This window comes from Rana temporaria, chromosome 7 (assembly GCF_905171775.1).
Source record: "Rana temporaria chromosome 7, aRanTem1.1, whole genome shotgun sequence".
In the NCBI taxonomy this organism is placed as follows: Eukaryota; Metazoa; Chordata; class Amphibia; order Anura; family Ranidae; genus Rana; species Rana temporaria.
The window spans coordinates 31,670,979-31,689,123 of NC_053495.1; the positions used below are offsets into that span (position 1 = coordinate 31,670,979).

The window sequence follows — 18,145 nt, forward strand, 5'->3', positions numbered from 1 at the left end:
TTTTTTTTACAAATAAATATGTGAAAAAAGTGTGGTGTGCATTTGTATTCAGCCCCCTTTACTCAGGTATCCCTATCTAAAATCTAGTACTGTGTTTCCCCGAAAATAAGCCCAGGTCTTATATTAATTTTGGCAACAAAAGACACAGTAGGGCTTATTTTCGGGGTAGGTCTTACCATTTAATGTGCCGTCTTCTCTCAACCTACCTTACAGGAATCCCCAGTGTGTACCGAGTTAAAATGCTTGTAACATCCTAAAATCCACTCTATTACAGTATTATATAATGTACGTGTGTGTTTATGTAATATAATTGTGCCAAATACCTTCGTTATAGCGCCGCTCTGCGCTTCTGTGACCCACTGGAGCTTTCTTCCCCGCAATTATATCACAGAAACACACACATTGTACATTATATACTACTGTGATAGAGTGGATTATAGGATTTAACAAGCATTTTAAAAACTAGGGCTTATTTTCGGGGTAGGGCTTATATTGCAGCTTTACTGGAACAAATTGCCTCCAGAAGTCACCTAATAAGTAAATAGAGTTCACCTGTGTGTAATTTAATCTTAGTATAAATACAGCTGTTCTGTGAAGCCCTTAGAGGTTTGTTAGAGAACCTTAGTGAACAAACGGCATCATGAAGGCCAAGGAACACACCAGACAGGTCAGGGATAAAGTTGTGGAGAAGTATAAGGCCGGGTTGGTTTCTAAAAAATTCCAAGCTTTGAACATCTCACAGAGCTCTGTTCAATCCATCATCCGAAAAAGGAAAGAGTATGACACAAATACAAACCAACCAAGACATGGCCGTCCACCTAAACTGACAGGCCGGGCAAGGAGAGCATTAATCAGAGAAGCAGCCAAGAGGCCCATGGTAACTCTGGAGGAGCTGCAGAAATCCACAGTTCAGGTGGGAGAATCTGTCCACAGGACAACTATTAGTGGTCTCTCCACAAATCTGCCCTTTATGGAAGAGTGGCAAGAAGAAAGACATTGTTGAAAGAAAGCCATAAGAAGTCCTGTTTGCAGTTTGCGAGAAGCCATGTGGGGGACACAGCAATCGTGTGGAAGAATGTGCTCTGGTCAGATGAGACCAAAATGTAACTAAAATGAAATTCACGAACAGAATGACAACAGAGTAAACATGCAATGCATTTGGGGAAATAAGATCAATCACCCTTTATCAACGTCATAGTTTCGAGTTTCAAGCAAAGGGCATCTACTGATCTAGGCAGGGTTAAAAATATTGTGTAAGATCACATTGCTGGGTGTACAGTAGACCGGACAGCACTGAATTTCTGGCAAGACCAACAAGTAATTTATTTGCACTTATCATACAGGTACAACACATTGCCTTCAGTAATATATTTAACAGGTCAAAGGGGAAATAATTCAAATGGTTGTAAAGGCTGATGGTTCTTTACCTTCATGCATTCTATAAATGTGCTGTTCCCCCCACAGTCCCCCCTAATACTCACCTGAGCCCCCTCATAATCCAGCGATGTGCATGAGAGCCTTGGCTGTCCCAGGATTCCCTCTTCTAATTGCCATTGGTTCCCACTGCTATACATTACAGTCAGTGAGCCAATGAGGAAGAGGGGGGGTGAGTTGCAACTATGTGTGAATGCACAGAGCAAGGATTGGGAGTGAGCACCAGTGCCCCTATAGCAAGCCGCTTGCTATTGGGGGCACTGGTCATGGGGGAGGAGCCAGGAGTGCCGGCGGGGACCTGAGAAAAGGAAGATTGGGGCTGCCCTGTGCAAAACCACTGCACAGAGCAGGTAAGTATGACATTGTTTGTTATTTTTTTAATTAATTTTTTTAAAGCCGAACCTTTAATATCACTTTAAAGTGGATGTAAACCCGATTTATTTTTTATTTTAGATTGCTGTCACAATGTAGAGTATAAGATTTTCTATCATCTGTGCCCAGTTTTGCCACAAAGAGTTAATCCAGCTCTGAGCAATCCTCTTTTCTTTTTTCAGTGAGATAAACAGACAAAAACTTTTGTCCGTTTCCCCCCTTGCTGTGAGTGACAGGTTATTTACATATCTCATGCATTAGCCCGAGACAGGCATTATTTTTTAATTGCCCACCCTCACTCCTTATCTGAAGTCATGTGGTTACTTTTTTAGATTTTGACTGGATGTTAGGGATCATAGCAGAATTTAGTGTAAAGCCCTGTACACACGATCAGTCCATTACGATGAGAACGGTCTGATGGACCGTTGTCATCGGTTAACCGATAAAGCTGACTGATGGTCCGTCACGCCTACACACCATCGGTTAAAAAAAACGATCGTGTCAGAACACGGTGACGTTAAACACAACGACGTGCTGAAAAAAACGAAGTTCAATGCTTCCAAGCATGCGTCAACTTGATTCTGAGCATGCATGGATTTTTAACCGATGGTTGTGCCTACTAACCATCGGTTTTGACCTATCGGTTAGGCATCCATCGATTGAATTTTAAAGCAAGTTCTACATTTTTGGACCGAAGGATAACTGACCGATGGTGCCCACACACGGTAGGTTTGGACCGATGAAGCGGTCCTTCAGTGCGTTTTCATCGGTTTAGACTGATCGTGTGTACGCGGCCTAAGAAATACACAGGACAAAATGCATGTTGACAAAGGGAGTGTAAAGGTAGGCGGGGAGTCTACTGACATCACGACTCCACCCACCGAGCTCCAGACAACAGATCCACCCACAGAATCTGCAGTTTTTCAGTTCTAATAACAGACAGAGGGGAGACATTTGACAGGTAAGGATACATGCAGGAGGCATCTATATCCTTATAGATCAGCACTATGGCAGTAGGTTAGAAAGGATGAGAGTGGCTTTACATCCACTTTAAGAGAACTTAATTGTTAGGGTTTACATACACTTTAATTACAGCTGCATAATGTTATAAAGGCTGCATGCATTTATGTCTCCAGCCTCACAAAGGCCCTGCCATTCTACATTTAGCAACCTGATTTTTGGAAGTGCAACTGAAAACCTTTTTGTGCCCTGGTTTTAGTCCAGCTCCTATTTCTGCAGGTGTCCTGTGCAGGGATTAAAAAGAGATTAATGACGCTTTCCTTATAAACCGGTCCAGGCTCCTCACTGAACAGTAACATCTATTACAAAAAAAAAAAATGGCCTTTGAGAAAAGGAAGATGATGAAATGGCTTTTAATATGGAAAAACCGGTCCGTGGAGCGGGATGAAAAACATGTTTTTTCGATGTATTAGGACTCGGAGGAGATGCTGTCATCAGCTTTGTGCTCTTATTTCCTCGGGTTACCAATAAAGCCGTTTTCCTGCTGCCATGCAGGATATCGTGTCTGTGGACAGAAACTGCAATGGCTTAACCATATGACAAGGAGCTTTATAGAGGTCTGCAGGATAATGACACACTTACTATAGGATGAGAACACTCAGCTACTAATTCAGGAGAAGACCAGGAGCTCTCCAGCAGCTGCTGAGCTGATGGCTGTCATTGGAGGCTTTATTTGTATAAATGGTCTTTTTTAAAAGGACGGACCATTATTTTTTCGGTGCTGACAGCTTGGTTCCAATATTTGTGGGGCAGAGCTGTCAGCACATCTGTGAGTATTTGCAGGCTCCTCACACAGGTGAGTATCAAGAACAAGGGGTTAGTTCAGTGTCGGGTCTTAATTTTGGAGCTACAGTACACTACTGTAGGTTGGTGGATTATGGTTAAGCAGTGCCAGGACAGGATACTGTTATACCCAAGGTAAATGCCAACATGCAAGTCCTCAGGGAGTTGAGACAGATGCAGCTTGCATATCCGTGCATATATTGATTGAGTCACAGCAGAAATTACAGCCCTAAGATATTTACTATGTTTTGGTCCATGGAAAACTGAACAGGATAAGGGTAGTGTGTCAATTAAAGGCCTCTTTCACACTAGGCGGATCCGTCGCTACGGAGTCCACCAGCTCCCACCAGCTCAGCGGGAGATCTCTCCACTGATCGGATGACAGGTCCCTCTCTGCTCATTGAGCAGGGAGGGGCTTGTGCAGGGCCGCTGTCTCCTATGGAGAGATCCGATGAAAACACACAGCATGTCTGTTTTCATTAGATCTCACCCGATCCGATCTGCCCGATCCGACACTGTAGACCACGGACTACTACTGGCTAGGCTAGCTGAAGTAGCCGGAGTCGCGTGTTGCTTGTCTCAATTTTAAGGCACTTAATTCATATTTCTGTCAGAAAGCATTTTTAATGTAGCACTTAAAAACAAATAAATGCAAATTACATATGAACGGCAAGCACATTTTTTAGCCGGAGTCGCTGAAGGTGTTTTACCCTGGTTCTACTCCTTCTTGGAAATCCGATCACAAATGGTGAAACTGGGGTCTTTCACTTCTGAAAAACGTACGGTATCATGCGGAGTCCCTCAGGGATCTCCCTTGTCGCCTGTATTGTTTAATATCTATCTTCGCCCTCTCGTTGAAATCATCAGTAACCAGAAGTTACTCTACCACTCCTATGCAGACGACACACAACTGTATTTCCGCATCTGCAACAAAAAGGATCATTCTCTTGGACTAGAGAAATGCCTCACTCTAATAGATAACTGGATGACATCCAGTTATCTTAAACTCAACGGTTCAAAAACAGAACTTCTCCTCTTTCATGCTAACTGGAAAAATCACCCCGCGTCAACATGGACTCCCCCGCCCATTCTGGGCAAAACCATCACCCCTAGCACCAAAGTCAAAAGTCTCAGAGTCATTTTCGATACCTACATGACAATGGATGCACAAATAGGGTCAGTAGTCAGCGGATCCCACCATCTGCTGCGCCTACTACGCAGACTCACGTCCTTTATCCCGAAAGAGGACATTGCACTCATGGTGGGAACAATCATCAATTCCAGACTCGACTACGCAAATGCCCTCTATCTATGACTCCCTAAATACCAAATCACTCGTCTGCAAGTCGTTCAAAATACGGCCGCTCGACTAGTGACTGGAAAAAAACATGGGAATCAATCTCACCTTCACTGAGATCCCTTTCATTGGTTGCCAGTAAAAAACAGAATCACTTTCAAGGCACTCTGCCTAATACATAAGTGTATTCAAGGCAACGCCCCCCAATATCTATGCGAAAAAATAAAAGCCCATAACTTTTGCGATCCACCAATCAAAACCTCCTCCAGATACCCAAAGCCAGATACAAGTCCAAAGGAGATCGAAGATTTGCAGTCCAGGGACCTCGGCTGTGGAATGCACTACCAACCACCATCCGACTGGAGTCGGACCACTTGGCCTTCAGGAGAAAGATTAAAACCCATCTCTTCTGAGGTCAAGGGGTTCCTTACCCATGAAATGGATACAGCGCCCAGAGGCGATTCAGTTTGCATGTGTTGCGCTTTACAAGTTTCTCACTCACTCACTCACTCATGGGCGGATGGGGACGTATCGCCATCCGTCTGATTTTGGTGACATCCGACGCTCCATAGGATTGCATGGAGCAGCCGTTTAGGTCCGCCGACAAAACTGACAGGCGGACCTGAACGGTCCGACCGTGTGAAAGGGGCCTTAGGCTTGAATGTGGTCGATTTAGACTCCATTCACACTCGTGCGACTTGTCATGCAACTTTGGACATCAAAGTCACATGACAAGTCATTCCCCATGTTTTCCAATGATAACCATTCATATATGTGCGACTTAAAGTTGCAGCAACTTCAAGCACTACTTTGGTCCAACTTTCATGCAACTTGAGGGCCATAGACTTCAGTGCTAACCCTCAAAAGTGGCATGAGAGTCGTACCTGAATGTTATACAATGCAACAGTTGTGCAACAGTTTTCCATTATCACTAGTCAAAGCCAAAGTTGTATCCAAGTTGCACTCATCCAAAGTTACATTCCAAAGTCAGAGCAACAAGTGTGACTAGAGCATTAGTCACAATAAGCATGGAGTACCAGAATTTCATTGGCATCATGATAACCAAAATATAGTCTTCCATCTGGGAACTAAGGCATCTTATAACTCATCCTACTTGAAATTTTATTCTGTTGCTTGTCTCAATTTTAAGGCACTTAATTCATATTTCTGTCAGAAAGCATTTTTAATGTAGCACTTAAAAACAAATAAATGCAAATTACATATGAACGAATGGGATTATGGTTAACAAGGGGTTAAACTAGTATTTATCTATTTTTTTTTTTAAAGGATATGTTACCCCAACAATTCATATGCCTGATACGTGTCTGTTGTATCACGTATCTGTGTTAAAAAGTTTCCTGTTCTCTTAATATCCTTTGTGTAACATACCTGTGATCCTGCCAGCTTTCCTATTTCTAACTGACCACGTTAGGCATAGAAGCACATCCTTACCACCCAATTATCGCACTGCCCGTGTTTATTTTTCACTCCACAGAGGTAGAGGGTGCCGGCTTATGGAACCTACTTTGATGTGAGGGAGATCTGTGGCCTTGACGGGTCTTTTTCTCCTCTCCTGGCAAATCTCTTCCCTAGTACTTGGAGGACTGGCTTTGGGTGGCCCCTAAAGCTTGGGGTCCATCTGTTTTCAGCCAGGTGGATCAGAGTAACCTGTCAGGAGTTAGGGATTAAGGCCCTTCTTCTTCGGAGGTTGGATCACTAGTACCCTCATGTACTTTTTTGCGTGCTGTGACTTTGTGGTTCACTTTTTTGTTCACAGGGGTTTTGGCAAAGATGGACTGCACCACAACGCTTCAAAAAACACACGGACAGCATAGCGCTATTGTTAAAACCTGCAGTGGTTCTGGTACTGCGGCCTTCTTCTTTCCATCCCTCAATCGCCGAGCATAAGTGATTATCGCTACCATAGGAGGTAGAGGGATAGTGGAGATGAATGCAGTTTCCAGGATGATTCTTCCCAATGGTTAGAATATTCCCCCAAACATAAGCCAAGACTTCAGGAAGGGTGTACCAGGCATTGAACATCTTTATTGAGAAGGCAGGCTCTTATATACACCAAAAAGAATACTTGCAGTAATCACATGGACAATGACACACTCCACCCACAACAGCATACAATGGGTACTAACGAGCCTCCAATACACATTTATCATTAATAGAAATTCACACAATACAGTGTCTTCAGAGCCAGACTAAGGTTCATTTACATGACAGTAGCAGACGACATTGCCACATCAAGCTTTTATAGTACACCCGCCCTCTCTCTGCCTGGGAGATATTGAGATCAGTTAAGGAATAAACCAATTATCTCCAGGGAGAGAGCACACCATTTTCCCAAAAGTTGGAACACCCCTTTCCACACAAGGTTTCCCTACCATTACATATCCCCTGATAGCCCCGATCTGGGGGACCAACATATCCAAATTTCACCCAGATCGGTCCAGGGGTTCTAAAAAAAAACCCGAACCTATGAGAAAATACTGAATAAAGTCTATTTTCTTCACAGCTATTGATTACACTGTGAAAGCCGACCTTCCATTGTAAACAGTTATTAGGGCTAATCTGAATTGACATGTCGGTTATACAGAATGCAGCTGCGCCCTCTCCACCATAGTGCCCTAAGCAGGTGCCTCTCTTACCTCTGGGTTATGCTTTTAGGTGGAGGTTAAATTAGCCATGTGAGTTGTGCATGTAGGCAATGCAACTGGTTCAAGCCCTCCCCAGTAGCACACACTTACCATATTTATCGACGTATACCGCACACTTTTTTGCCCTGAAAATCAGGGCAAAATCGTGGGTGCGCGATATACGCCGATACCCGCTTTCCCGCGCCGAGTTTGAACACTGCGCCGGCATATACCGAGTGCAGTACATTCGTGTATAGTCGGGCAGGCTCGGCTGCTGTCGGGCTCACATCCTGGACGTCCAGGACGTGAGCGCGAGAGTAGCCGAGCCTGCCCGACTATACACGAGTGTACTGCGCTCGGTATATGCCGGCGCAGTGTTCAAACTTGGCGCGGGAAGGCGGGAATCGAGCGGGGAGGACACCGCAGAAGGCCGCCGGACCCGACAAAGAGGACACCCGAAGCCGCAGACGGACGCCGGACCCGACGAGGCCGCCGATGGATGCCGGGCAAGACACCAAAACTGTAAGTACTAAAATGCTTTTTTTACAGGAATGTCAGGTCCATTTTAGGGGTGCGCGCTATACGCCGGAGCGCGCAATACCCCGATAAATACGGTATTTTACTCTCACTACATTGCTGCTCAGTGGCTGGGAGGTAAAAGAAATAGCCTGGGGCTCGGTAATTAGATGCTCATACAATCTGATTGGTAGCTATAGGTTACTACACATCATCATTGATCTTTCCCCTTCCTCCTGAATAGACCTGCATACCTGCCATGATGTCTCCAAAAGGTCAGCCTCCCTGATTTAATACTTGAACAGTCACACAGAGAACGTGTCAATAAGTCATGAACGATTAACTATGTCAGAGGGAAGGAGAGACGTTACCTGTGGTGTCACATGTCTTTTTTTCCCTTGATGCATTTTGCTGAGGTGTGATGTGTCTATATACTATATGTGGCTTGTTGTGCTCCTCTTCATAGTCCTTCTCATTCTCCAACTGTAGAGGCTCCACAAAATAGTCCCCATCCTGAGACTTGAATGTGCCGAGCTGACAAAGAGAAATAGAAGCATTATAAGTAAAACATCCACTGTACTTTCATTTATATAACAAATCGATTCCAGGTCAATCTATGAACTGCTAGTGCTCAATGAAACAACAGAGCTATGTTCATCCCCTGTTCTGGCCAACAATGATTGGAAAGTGATTGTAGGTGTATGGCCATGGGACTACAGGGAGTTTCCCGGTGGGCCGATGGCTCAGTGGGCCGGGTTCAGTGACAGCGGCCTGGGAGATTCTCACTTCTGCCTAATCTTGTCCCATAAGAGGGGGGGGGGGGACACCAAACTGATTCTTTGCCCCGGGAGAAACAATGTCTAGCTTCCCCACTGGTACTGCCTATAAAAGTATCAGTACCAGCCGTTCTACTCTAATAAAGTAAAACGGCTAGTGGCTAGTGAAGGGGGAGAGGGGGCTTGGGTGGCCGGGGGGGGGGGGGGTGCAGGAGTTGCCCGGCAGCTGTGGGAGAGACCTGTCAAAGTGGGCCAGTCTGGATGAAGTCCAGGGCCAAACTTTTGTCCCAGTCCAGCCTTGCCCACTATGCACCCCCTCCTGCAGCGATACTCTGCAGCCTGCACTGGAACCGTGCACGTGCAGTGGTGGCAACGGGTGCGGCCACCACCTTCCTCCCCAGCCAGCAGTCAGATTCTGCAGCCGCACGACCCGATACCGATGTGCGGGCCCCCTTCGTCCAGTACATAGCAAACACTGCCTGTATCCATTCTGACTGTCAGAGTGTATACAGGCAGTGTTTGCAAATGTACTGGACAAAGGGGCCCCGCACATTGGTATCGGGGCTTGCGGCTGCAATGAGAGTGGAGCTGTCAAATCTAAGCAATGATGTCGGGGATGGGGGTGCCCCCGCATATTGGCCCCGCCCATCCCCGACATCAGTGCTTCGTTTTGACAGCTCCACTCTCACTGCGGCCGCACGCCCCCGCTTGCCCACCAATCACTGGATGTTTACACTCAGGGCGAGACTCCGGGCTTTTTGGGGACCCATTCGGGGCTCTAGCCATCCCCTCCCGACGGCCCTGAGTGACAACTGGCCCACTGAGCCATCGGCCCACCGGGAAACTCCCGGTAGTCCCGATGGCCAGTCCAACCCTGGGGGGTGGCCTCACTAGGGGAAATGACTGATCTTCTGTTTATACATTGTATGAACAGAAGATCAGCATTTCTCTCCCTGACAGGACCGGGAGCTGTGTGTTTACACACACAGCTCCCGGTCCTCGCTCTGTAACGAGCGATCGCGTGTGCCCGGCGGCGATCGCGCCCGCCGGGCACGCGCACGGGAGTCAGGGGAGAGCGGGGGGCGCGCCCCCCTAGTGGCCTGCGCGAGAGCCGATGTATAGCTACGTGCTCTCGCGCAGGGGAGCCAACCTGCCGCCGTAAAACAATGGCGGCTGGTCGGCAACCAGTTAAAGGTGACTAAAAAAAAAAGTTTGGTACTATACAACCGCTTTAAGACTCCAGTGCGGATAGTTCAATCACCAACAAAGCATTAAATAGCGTTAAGGGTTAAAGGAATGCTTGAGTCGACTCATAAATGAACATTTTGCATGCGAACTCCATTGTGTTCAATGGATCCATCATTCACTCTGCTGTGCTGCTGGATGGCACGCCACCAAATTCTTGTGGTGAAATGTGTCAAGGTTTCTGTCTCTGGATCTGTTTAGGTTATTTATTTTTAGGAATAAATTTTCAAAGCGCATTGCTACCGGAGTGTGGATCATGGATCATTTTTCAAAACAAAATGGCACCAGAAATCCTGCTTGAATACAAGGGCCTTTTTATTGCATCCTTAGTCTAAACCAGCAACACATGTCCAAGCTTACATGTTTCAGGCTGTAAATATATATACACCCTGTTCCAAATTATTATGCAAATTCTATTTCAGTGTCACAAAGATTAAATATTTAATATATCGTGAGCGCAAACGATATTGCCATCATGTAATGACCGATAAATCGTTCAGTGGACATAAATTAAAAAAAGATGGTTCGATTTTTTTACATATACCTAGTGCAGAAAGTTCGGACGGGAAACACATTAACCTTCCGATTTATCGTTCGTTCGGCAGAAAATTTCCAAACTTGTCCTTCGTTTTTTCGGCTCAAAAACGTCCCAACGATTATCGATTTTGTGCCCATTAACTGTTCGAAAAATTAAAAATCTTTCTTAACGACCGAATGTCGGCCGAATTTTCGTATAGTGTATGGCCAGCATAAGACCCCTTTCACACTGGAGCGTATTGCAGGTGCTATAGCGTTAAAAATAGCACCTGCAATACGCCCTTTAACCACTTAACACCCGTCTGCCGTCAAATGACGGTGGGCGGAATGCTCTATTGTTCCGACAGGACGTCATATGTAATTTAAAGCCTCTAGGGCGCCCGCACGCGTCGCGTCACTGGGAACACAGTAACTGAGCAGGGACGTGGAGCTCTGTGTGTAAACACAGAGCTCCACGTCCTGTCAGGGAAAGAAAAAAACGATCTGTGTCCCTTGTACATAGGGACACAGATCGGTCACCTCCCCCAGTCACCCCCTTACAGTTAGAACACACCCAGGATACACATTTTACCCCTTCCCCGCCCCCTAGTGGTTAACCCCTTCCCTGCCAGTCACATTTATACAGTAATCAATGCATATTTATAGCACTGTTCACTGTATAAATGTGAATGGTCCCAAAAATGTGTCAAAAGTGTCCGATGTGTCCGCTATAATGTCGCAGTCCCGAAAAAAACGCAGATGGCAGCCATTCCTAGTAAAAAAATAAATTAAAAAAAAATCATTATGTCCCATATTTTGTAGGCAATATAACTTTTGCGCAAACCAGGTTATTGCGATTTTTAATTTTTTTACCAAAAATATGCAGAAGAATATGTATCGGCCTAAACTGAGAAAAAAATATATATATTTTTTTAAAAAATGGGATATTTATTATAGCAAAAAGTAAAAAATATTGTGTTTTTTTTTTCAAATTTGACGCTCTTTTTTTGTTTATAGCCCAAAAAATAAAAACCGCACAGGCGATCAAATACCACCAAAAGAAATCTCTATTTGTGGGGAAAAAAAGGACGTCAATATTGTTTGGGAGCCACGTCGCACGACCGCGCAATTGTCAGTTAAAGCAGGGCAGTGCCGGAAGCTAAAATCTCGTCTGGGCAGGAAGGGAGTGTATGTGCACAGTAGGCAAGTGGTTAAAAATCTGTCCCTATTCACTCCAGTGTGAAAGCCCGAGGCTTTTTTACACTGGAGCGGTGCGCTAGTAGGACGGTAAAAAAAAGTCCTGCTAGCCGCATCCTTGGAGCGGAGAAGGTGCGGTGTGTATACCTCTCCTCCACCGCTGCTGCCTATTGAAATCAATGGGACAGCGCGGCTATAAAGCAGCGCATTGCGTGCGGTTTTAACCCTTTCTCGGGCACTAGCGCGGGGGGGTAAATGCATCCCGCTAGCGGTCGAAATGCGCCGCAAATCCACCCATAGTATAAAAATGCTATGGGCGGCACGGTGTGAAAGGGCTCTAAAGGAGGGTGTTCCACATTATTAAAGAGGAGTTCCACCCAAATTTGGAACTTCCTCTTAACCCACTCCTCTCCCCCTTACATGCCACATTTGGCATGTAATTTTTTTGGGGGGGGGAGTGGGGGCTTCAGGAGGAGTGGGACTTCCTGTCCCACTTCCTCCTTCCGGGTAGACGATTAAGCCTAATTGCCTAGGCGATTAAGCTTAATCACCTACAGGAAGGGGCTGCTGTAGGCGATCGCCCAGGACATGTGACAGGTCCTCGGCGATCGCCTGTCCAATCAGACAGCGCCTCGCCGGGCCGCGGCGCTCGCGCATGCGCAGTGCCGCCCGCGCATGCGCAGTGGGTGCCCGGCCGTGAAGCCGAAAGCTGTCACGGCCGGGTGCCCACACTGAGCATGAAGACGCCGGCCGGCGAGGAGCGGAGCCCCGTCCGGCGCGTCACTGGAGCCGTGGAGCAGGTAAGTGTCGGTTTATTAAAAGCCAGCAGCTACACTTTTTGTAGCTGCTGACTTTTAATAAACTTACAAAATGGGTGGAAAACCCCTTTAAGAAGAGCACCATTTTCAAGCAATATGGGGAAGAAAAAGGATCTCTCTGCTGTGGAAAAGAGTGAAATAGTTCAATGCCTTGGACGGGAAAACATTAGATATTTCACGAAATCGTAACCACCTGCCTACTGGGCACTTTCACCCCCTTCCTGCCCAGGCCATACAGTGAGCCGCTATAGCCGCTCGCTGTATCACGGTTGCGCGCCCGCAAGGACTCCACACCATGCAAGCATGCTTGCATGAATGTGTGGAGTTCTTGTGACGAGGACCAGAGACAGCCGCCGAGGGACCCCAGAAGATGAGGATCGGGGACACTCTGTGCAAAACGAGCTGCACAGTGGAGGTAAGTATAACATGTTTGTTATTTAAAAAAAAAAAACATTTTCTTTACAATCCCTTTAAGAAAAACAAATGTAAAAATGTATCAGTTAATACAGCGTTGCATTCATTTGTATCTTTTATATCTTCCTGTAGTTCACCTCTAAAAACAGCCCCTACTGTATTACTACCTAATTTTTTCCCAAGTACAGACCTTATTTCTGAGCAGCTGGAGCTTGTAAAAAATATATATGCAAGCTTCTAACCACCGTACCCTTTTTATTAAACACAGAGCCAGGAGATGTTTATTTTTTATGTCTCTTCTCTTTACTGGCTAAATTGTCTTTTACACACTTGCTCTCAAGTAGCAAAGTCGCAACGTGTTTGCAGCTTTTCTGAGTATAAAATGTTTGATGGCATGGAAACGCGGAGCAATAAATTATAAGGGCCTGAACTAAAGCGAGAACTAATGCTGAGAACGTCTGTTTACACTTATACTTGTCTATTTATACGGATCGTCATTGTTATAATAATCTGCATGTGTGCAAGTCACTAGGAGGGTGGATTCTGTACTTGAGCTTCACCAGGGGCATAGCTGCAACGGGCTGCGATCATCAGTCTTTCCGACTGAAGCCTCGTACACGCGACCAGTTTTCCCGCCAGGAGCATTTGGCCGGGAACCCCGGCCGTGTGTATGCTCTGGGGTTGTCCCGATACCACTCTTTTGAGGCCGAGTACAAGTACCGATACTTTTTTTCAAGTACTCGCCGATACCGATACTTTTTTTTAATGTCACGTGACAGTGGCGTTTTTTTTTTTTTTTTTTACAGTGATATATATATATATATATTTTTAGAGGGGTGTGGGGGGGGGGGGCGTGGATTGTCAGTGTGTTTTTTTATTTTTTATTATTATTTACATTTTATTTTGTTAATTATTTATTGCAATTTTTTTCTTCTTTTTTTTTAATCAGCCCTGTTGGGGGGGCTTTGGTGAGATATCAGGGGTCTTACCAGACCTCTGACATCTCCCCTCTGAGACAGGGAAAGGGACTAGGGACACAGATTCCCCAGTCCCTTTCTCAGCAGCCTCAGCTGCGCTTAAAATGAATGGACAGAAGACAGCCGCTTCTCTTCATTCATAAACCGAAACATTGTAAACAAAGTTTACGATGTTTCAGTTATGTGAATGGACAGAGTCAGTAATCACTGACTCTGTCCATTCGGAACAGTAAGGAGCCGGATTTACCGGCTCCTACCTCCGCTCTCCATCCTGACAGTTCCAGGGGGTGGAGGAGGAGTACGGAGGGAGAGAGAAACACGGAGGGGGACACCGGGGAGAAGGAAACACCGAGGGGGACACGGAGGGAGAAGGAAACACAGAGGGGGACACGGAGGGAGAAGGAAACACAGAGGGGGACACGGAGGGAGAAGGAAACACCGAGGGGGACACGGAGGGAGAAGGAAACACAGAGGGGGACATGGAGGGAGAAGGAAACACAGAGGGGGACATGGAGGGAGAAGGAAAAACTGAGGGGGACACGGAGGGAGAAGGAAACACAGAGGGGGACACGGAGGGAGAAGGAAAAACTGAGGGGGACACGGAGGGAGAAGGAAACACAGATGGGGACACGGAGGGAGAAGGAAACACAGAGGGGGACACGGAGGGAGAAGGAAACACTGAGGGGGACACGGAGGGAGAAGGAAACACAGAGGGGGACACGGAGGGAGAAGGAAACACAGAGGGGGACATGGAGGGAGAAGGAAACACTGAGGGGGACACGGAGGGAGAAGGAAACACCGAGGGGGACACGGAGGGAGAAGGAAACACAGAGGGGGACACGGAGGGAGAAGGAAACACAGAGGGGGACACGGAGGGAGAAGGAAACACTGAGGGGGACATGGAGGGAGATAGACTGCAGCAAAATGGAGGGGGGCTGGAGGAGGACACAGGACAGTCAGCGGTGAACACGGGTAAAGCATCGGGAGCATTTGCCCGAGTACAAGTACTCGGGCAAATGCTTGGTATCGGTATCGGGACAACCCTAGTATGCTCCCTAGCATTTTTCCCGACAGGAAAACTGCCTCACTATTTTCCTGTCGGGTTTCCTGACGAGAAAAACGGTCGTCTGTATGCTTACCTGTTCCATTGGAAACCCGTGCATGCTCGATAAGAGTTTGACGCATGCGCAGTAGCATACAAGTTCAGTGTGGGGTGTAGCAAGATGGCTCGTCGTAGTCGATGACGTCACAGTGTTCTTGCCATTCAAAAGAAAGGTGGTTCTTTTGAATGGCTGTCTGTATGCACGGCAAGCTTGCCAGGAATCCCGTCAGGAAAACCGACGGGATTCCCGGCTGTGTGTACAGGGCTTTAAGGGTAGGGTGCTGAATAAAAAATGAGCAGTTGTTGAAATCATGACATACTTGAAATGAGCGTTGTTACCTTGTATACATGCAATGAGAAAACAACTAATCATCATATACAGTTGTGCTCAAAAGTTTGCATACCCTGGCAGAAATGTTTTAATTTTGCCATCAATATTCAAAATATAATCGATCATGCCAAAAAACTGTCTTTTATTTAACGATAGCAAACACATGAAGCCATTTATTATCACTTAGTTTTTTGGATCCTTTTTAAATCATGATAACAGAAATCACCCAAATGGCCCTGATAAAAAGTTGACATACTCTGGAGTGTTTGGCCTTGTTACAGACACAGAAGGTGGTTAAAATGGCAAATAAAGGTTAATTTCCTACATTTGAGGCTTTTTAAATTACAATTAGTGTCTGTGTATAAATAGTCAATGAGTTTGTTAGTCAATGAGTTTGTTAGCTCTCACATAGATGCACTAAGCAGGCTAGACACTGAGCCATGAGGAGGTAGAAAAGAACAGTGAAAATATCTGCGTAACAAGGTAATGAAACTTTACAAAGATGGAAAAGGATATAAAAAGATATCCAAAGCCTTGAATATGCCAGTCAGTACTGTTTAATCCCTTATTAAGAAGTGGAAAATTCCGGGCTTCACTTACTTCATCCTTCCATTTTGCTTTAAAATGTCCTTATTTCTTCTGAGAAATCCTTACTTCCTGTTCTTCTGTCTGTAACTCCACACAGTAATGCGAGGCTTTCTCCCTGGATTGGAGTGTCGTGCTCGCCCCCTTCCTTGAGGGGGCGAGCAGGAGAGTCAGGACGCTCTCTACGTTGCAGATAGAGAAAGGAGCTGTGTGTTAGTGGGTGTCCTGACTCTCCTGCTCGCCCCCTCCCCCCTCAAGGGAGGGGACGAGCACGACACTCCACACCAGCCTTGCATTACTGTGTGGAGTTACAGACAGAAGAACAGGGAGTGAGGATTTCTCAGAAGAAATAAGGACATTTAAAAGCAAAATGGAAGGATGAGGTAAGTGAAGGAGGACTGCACTAAGGTAAAGGAACATATTTTAGGAAAAAATATTTTACCTTTACATCTCCTTTAAGTGGGCATGTCAGGGTGTGTATCTTATGCCTACATACTAATAGGTGTTACTCATTTGCAGTTTAAAAAGTTGGGAGGTATGCACTGGGCTGGAGGGTGTTTGACTTCTAGGCCAGACTAATAAGATATATTGAGCTGGGGGCCCCAGAGTGAAGATCCTTCACCATTTATATGTATATCAGAGAAAGGCCGGCAATCAATGACACATGCTAGGCATTAGATAGCTAATTGGCTGTCATCTGCCAAAGGGGAGTCTTCAAGGACCAACTTCCTGTAGTAGCTTTGAGATGTCGTAACAAATTAAAGTGATAGTGGAAAGTGAAAAGACGTTTCACAATAAACCATATTTTTTAGGAACACCCAAATTTCACCATCCCACCAATCAATGTGGCATCATTTAGTATGGTAAACTTTTTTTTATTAGAAAACAGATGAAACCAAAAAGTTGACACTGTAGCACTAAGGATGTTGAAGCTAATGCCGCGTACACACGATCGGTTAAACCGATGAGAATGGTCTGATGGACCGTTTTCATCTGTCAAAACCAATCGTTTGTGGGCGCCATCGGTTAGTTAACCACTTAACCCCCGGACCATATTGCTGCCCAAAGACCAGAGCACTTTTTGCAATTCGGGACTGCGTCGCTTTAACTGACAATTGCGCGGTCGTGCGACGTGGCTCCCAAACAAAATTGGCGTCCTTTTTTTCCCACAAATAGAGCTTTCTTTTGGTGGTATTTGATCACCTCTGCGGTTTTTATTTTTTGCGCTATAAACAAAAATAGAGCGACAATTTTGAAAAAAATTAATATTTTTTACTTTTTGCTGTAATAAATATCCCCCAAAAATATATAAAAAAACATTTTTTTTCCTCAGTTTAGGCCGATACGTATTCTTCTACATATTTTTCGTAAAAAAAAATCGCAATAAGCGTTTATTGATTGGTTTGCGCAAAAGTTATAGCGTTTACAAAATAGGGGGTATTTTTATGGCATTTTTATTAATATATTTTTTTTACTAGTAATGGCGGCGATCAGCGATTTTTTTCGGTACTGCGACATTATAGCGGACACTTCGGACACTTTTGACACATTTTTGGGACCATTGGCATTTTTATAGCGATCAGTGCTATAAAAATGCATTGGATTACTATAAACATGCCACTGGCAGGGAAGGGGTTAACACTAGGGGGCGGGGAAGGGGTTAAGTATGTCCCTGGGTGTGTTCTAACTGTGGGGGGGGGTGGCCTCACTAGGGGAAATCACTGATCCTCTGTTCATACATTGTATGAACAGAAGATCAGCATTTCCCCCCCTGACAGGACCGAGAGCTGTGTGTTTACACACACAGCTCCCCGCTCTGTAACGAGCAATTGCGGGTGCCCGGCGGCGATCGCGCCCGCCAGGCACCCGCACGGGAGTCACGGACGAGCGCCCCTAGTGGCCGCTCAAAGAGCCGACGTATAGCTACGGGCTCTTGCCCAGGAGAGCCGACCTGCCGCCGTAGAATGACGGCGGCTGGTCGGCAAGTAGTTAACCATCGGTTAAAAAAAAGGCAACTTGTTTTAAAATTAACTGATGGATTCCTAACCGATAGGACAAAACCGATCGTTAGTAGGCACAACCATCGGTTAAAAATCCGCGCATGCTCAGAATCAAGT

General features: G+C 45.8%; 1 protein-coding gene across 1 annotated transcript in view; it reads right to left on the reverse strand.

The window, feature by feature from the left end:
* ADAMTS9 (ADAM metallopeptidase with thrombospondin type 1 motif 9) overlaps positions 1–18,145 on the reverse strand; it is a 350,073-nt gene that overhangs the window by 285,404 nt on the left and 46,524 nt on the right. Inside the window, exon 3 of the mRNA XM_040359179.1 lies at positions 8,439–8,601. Within this exon, the coding sequence (XP_040215113.1) occupies positions 8,439–8,601 (163 nt within the window). The remainder of the gene's footprint in view (positions 1–8,438; positions 8,602–18,145) is intronic.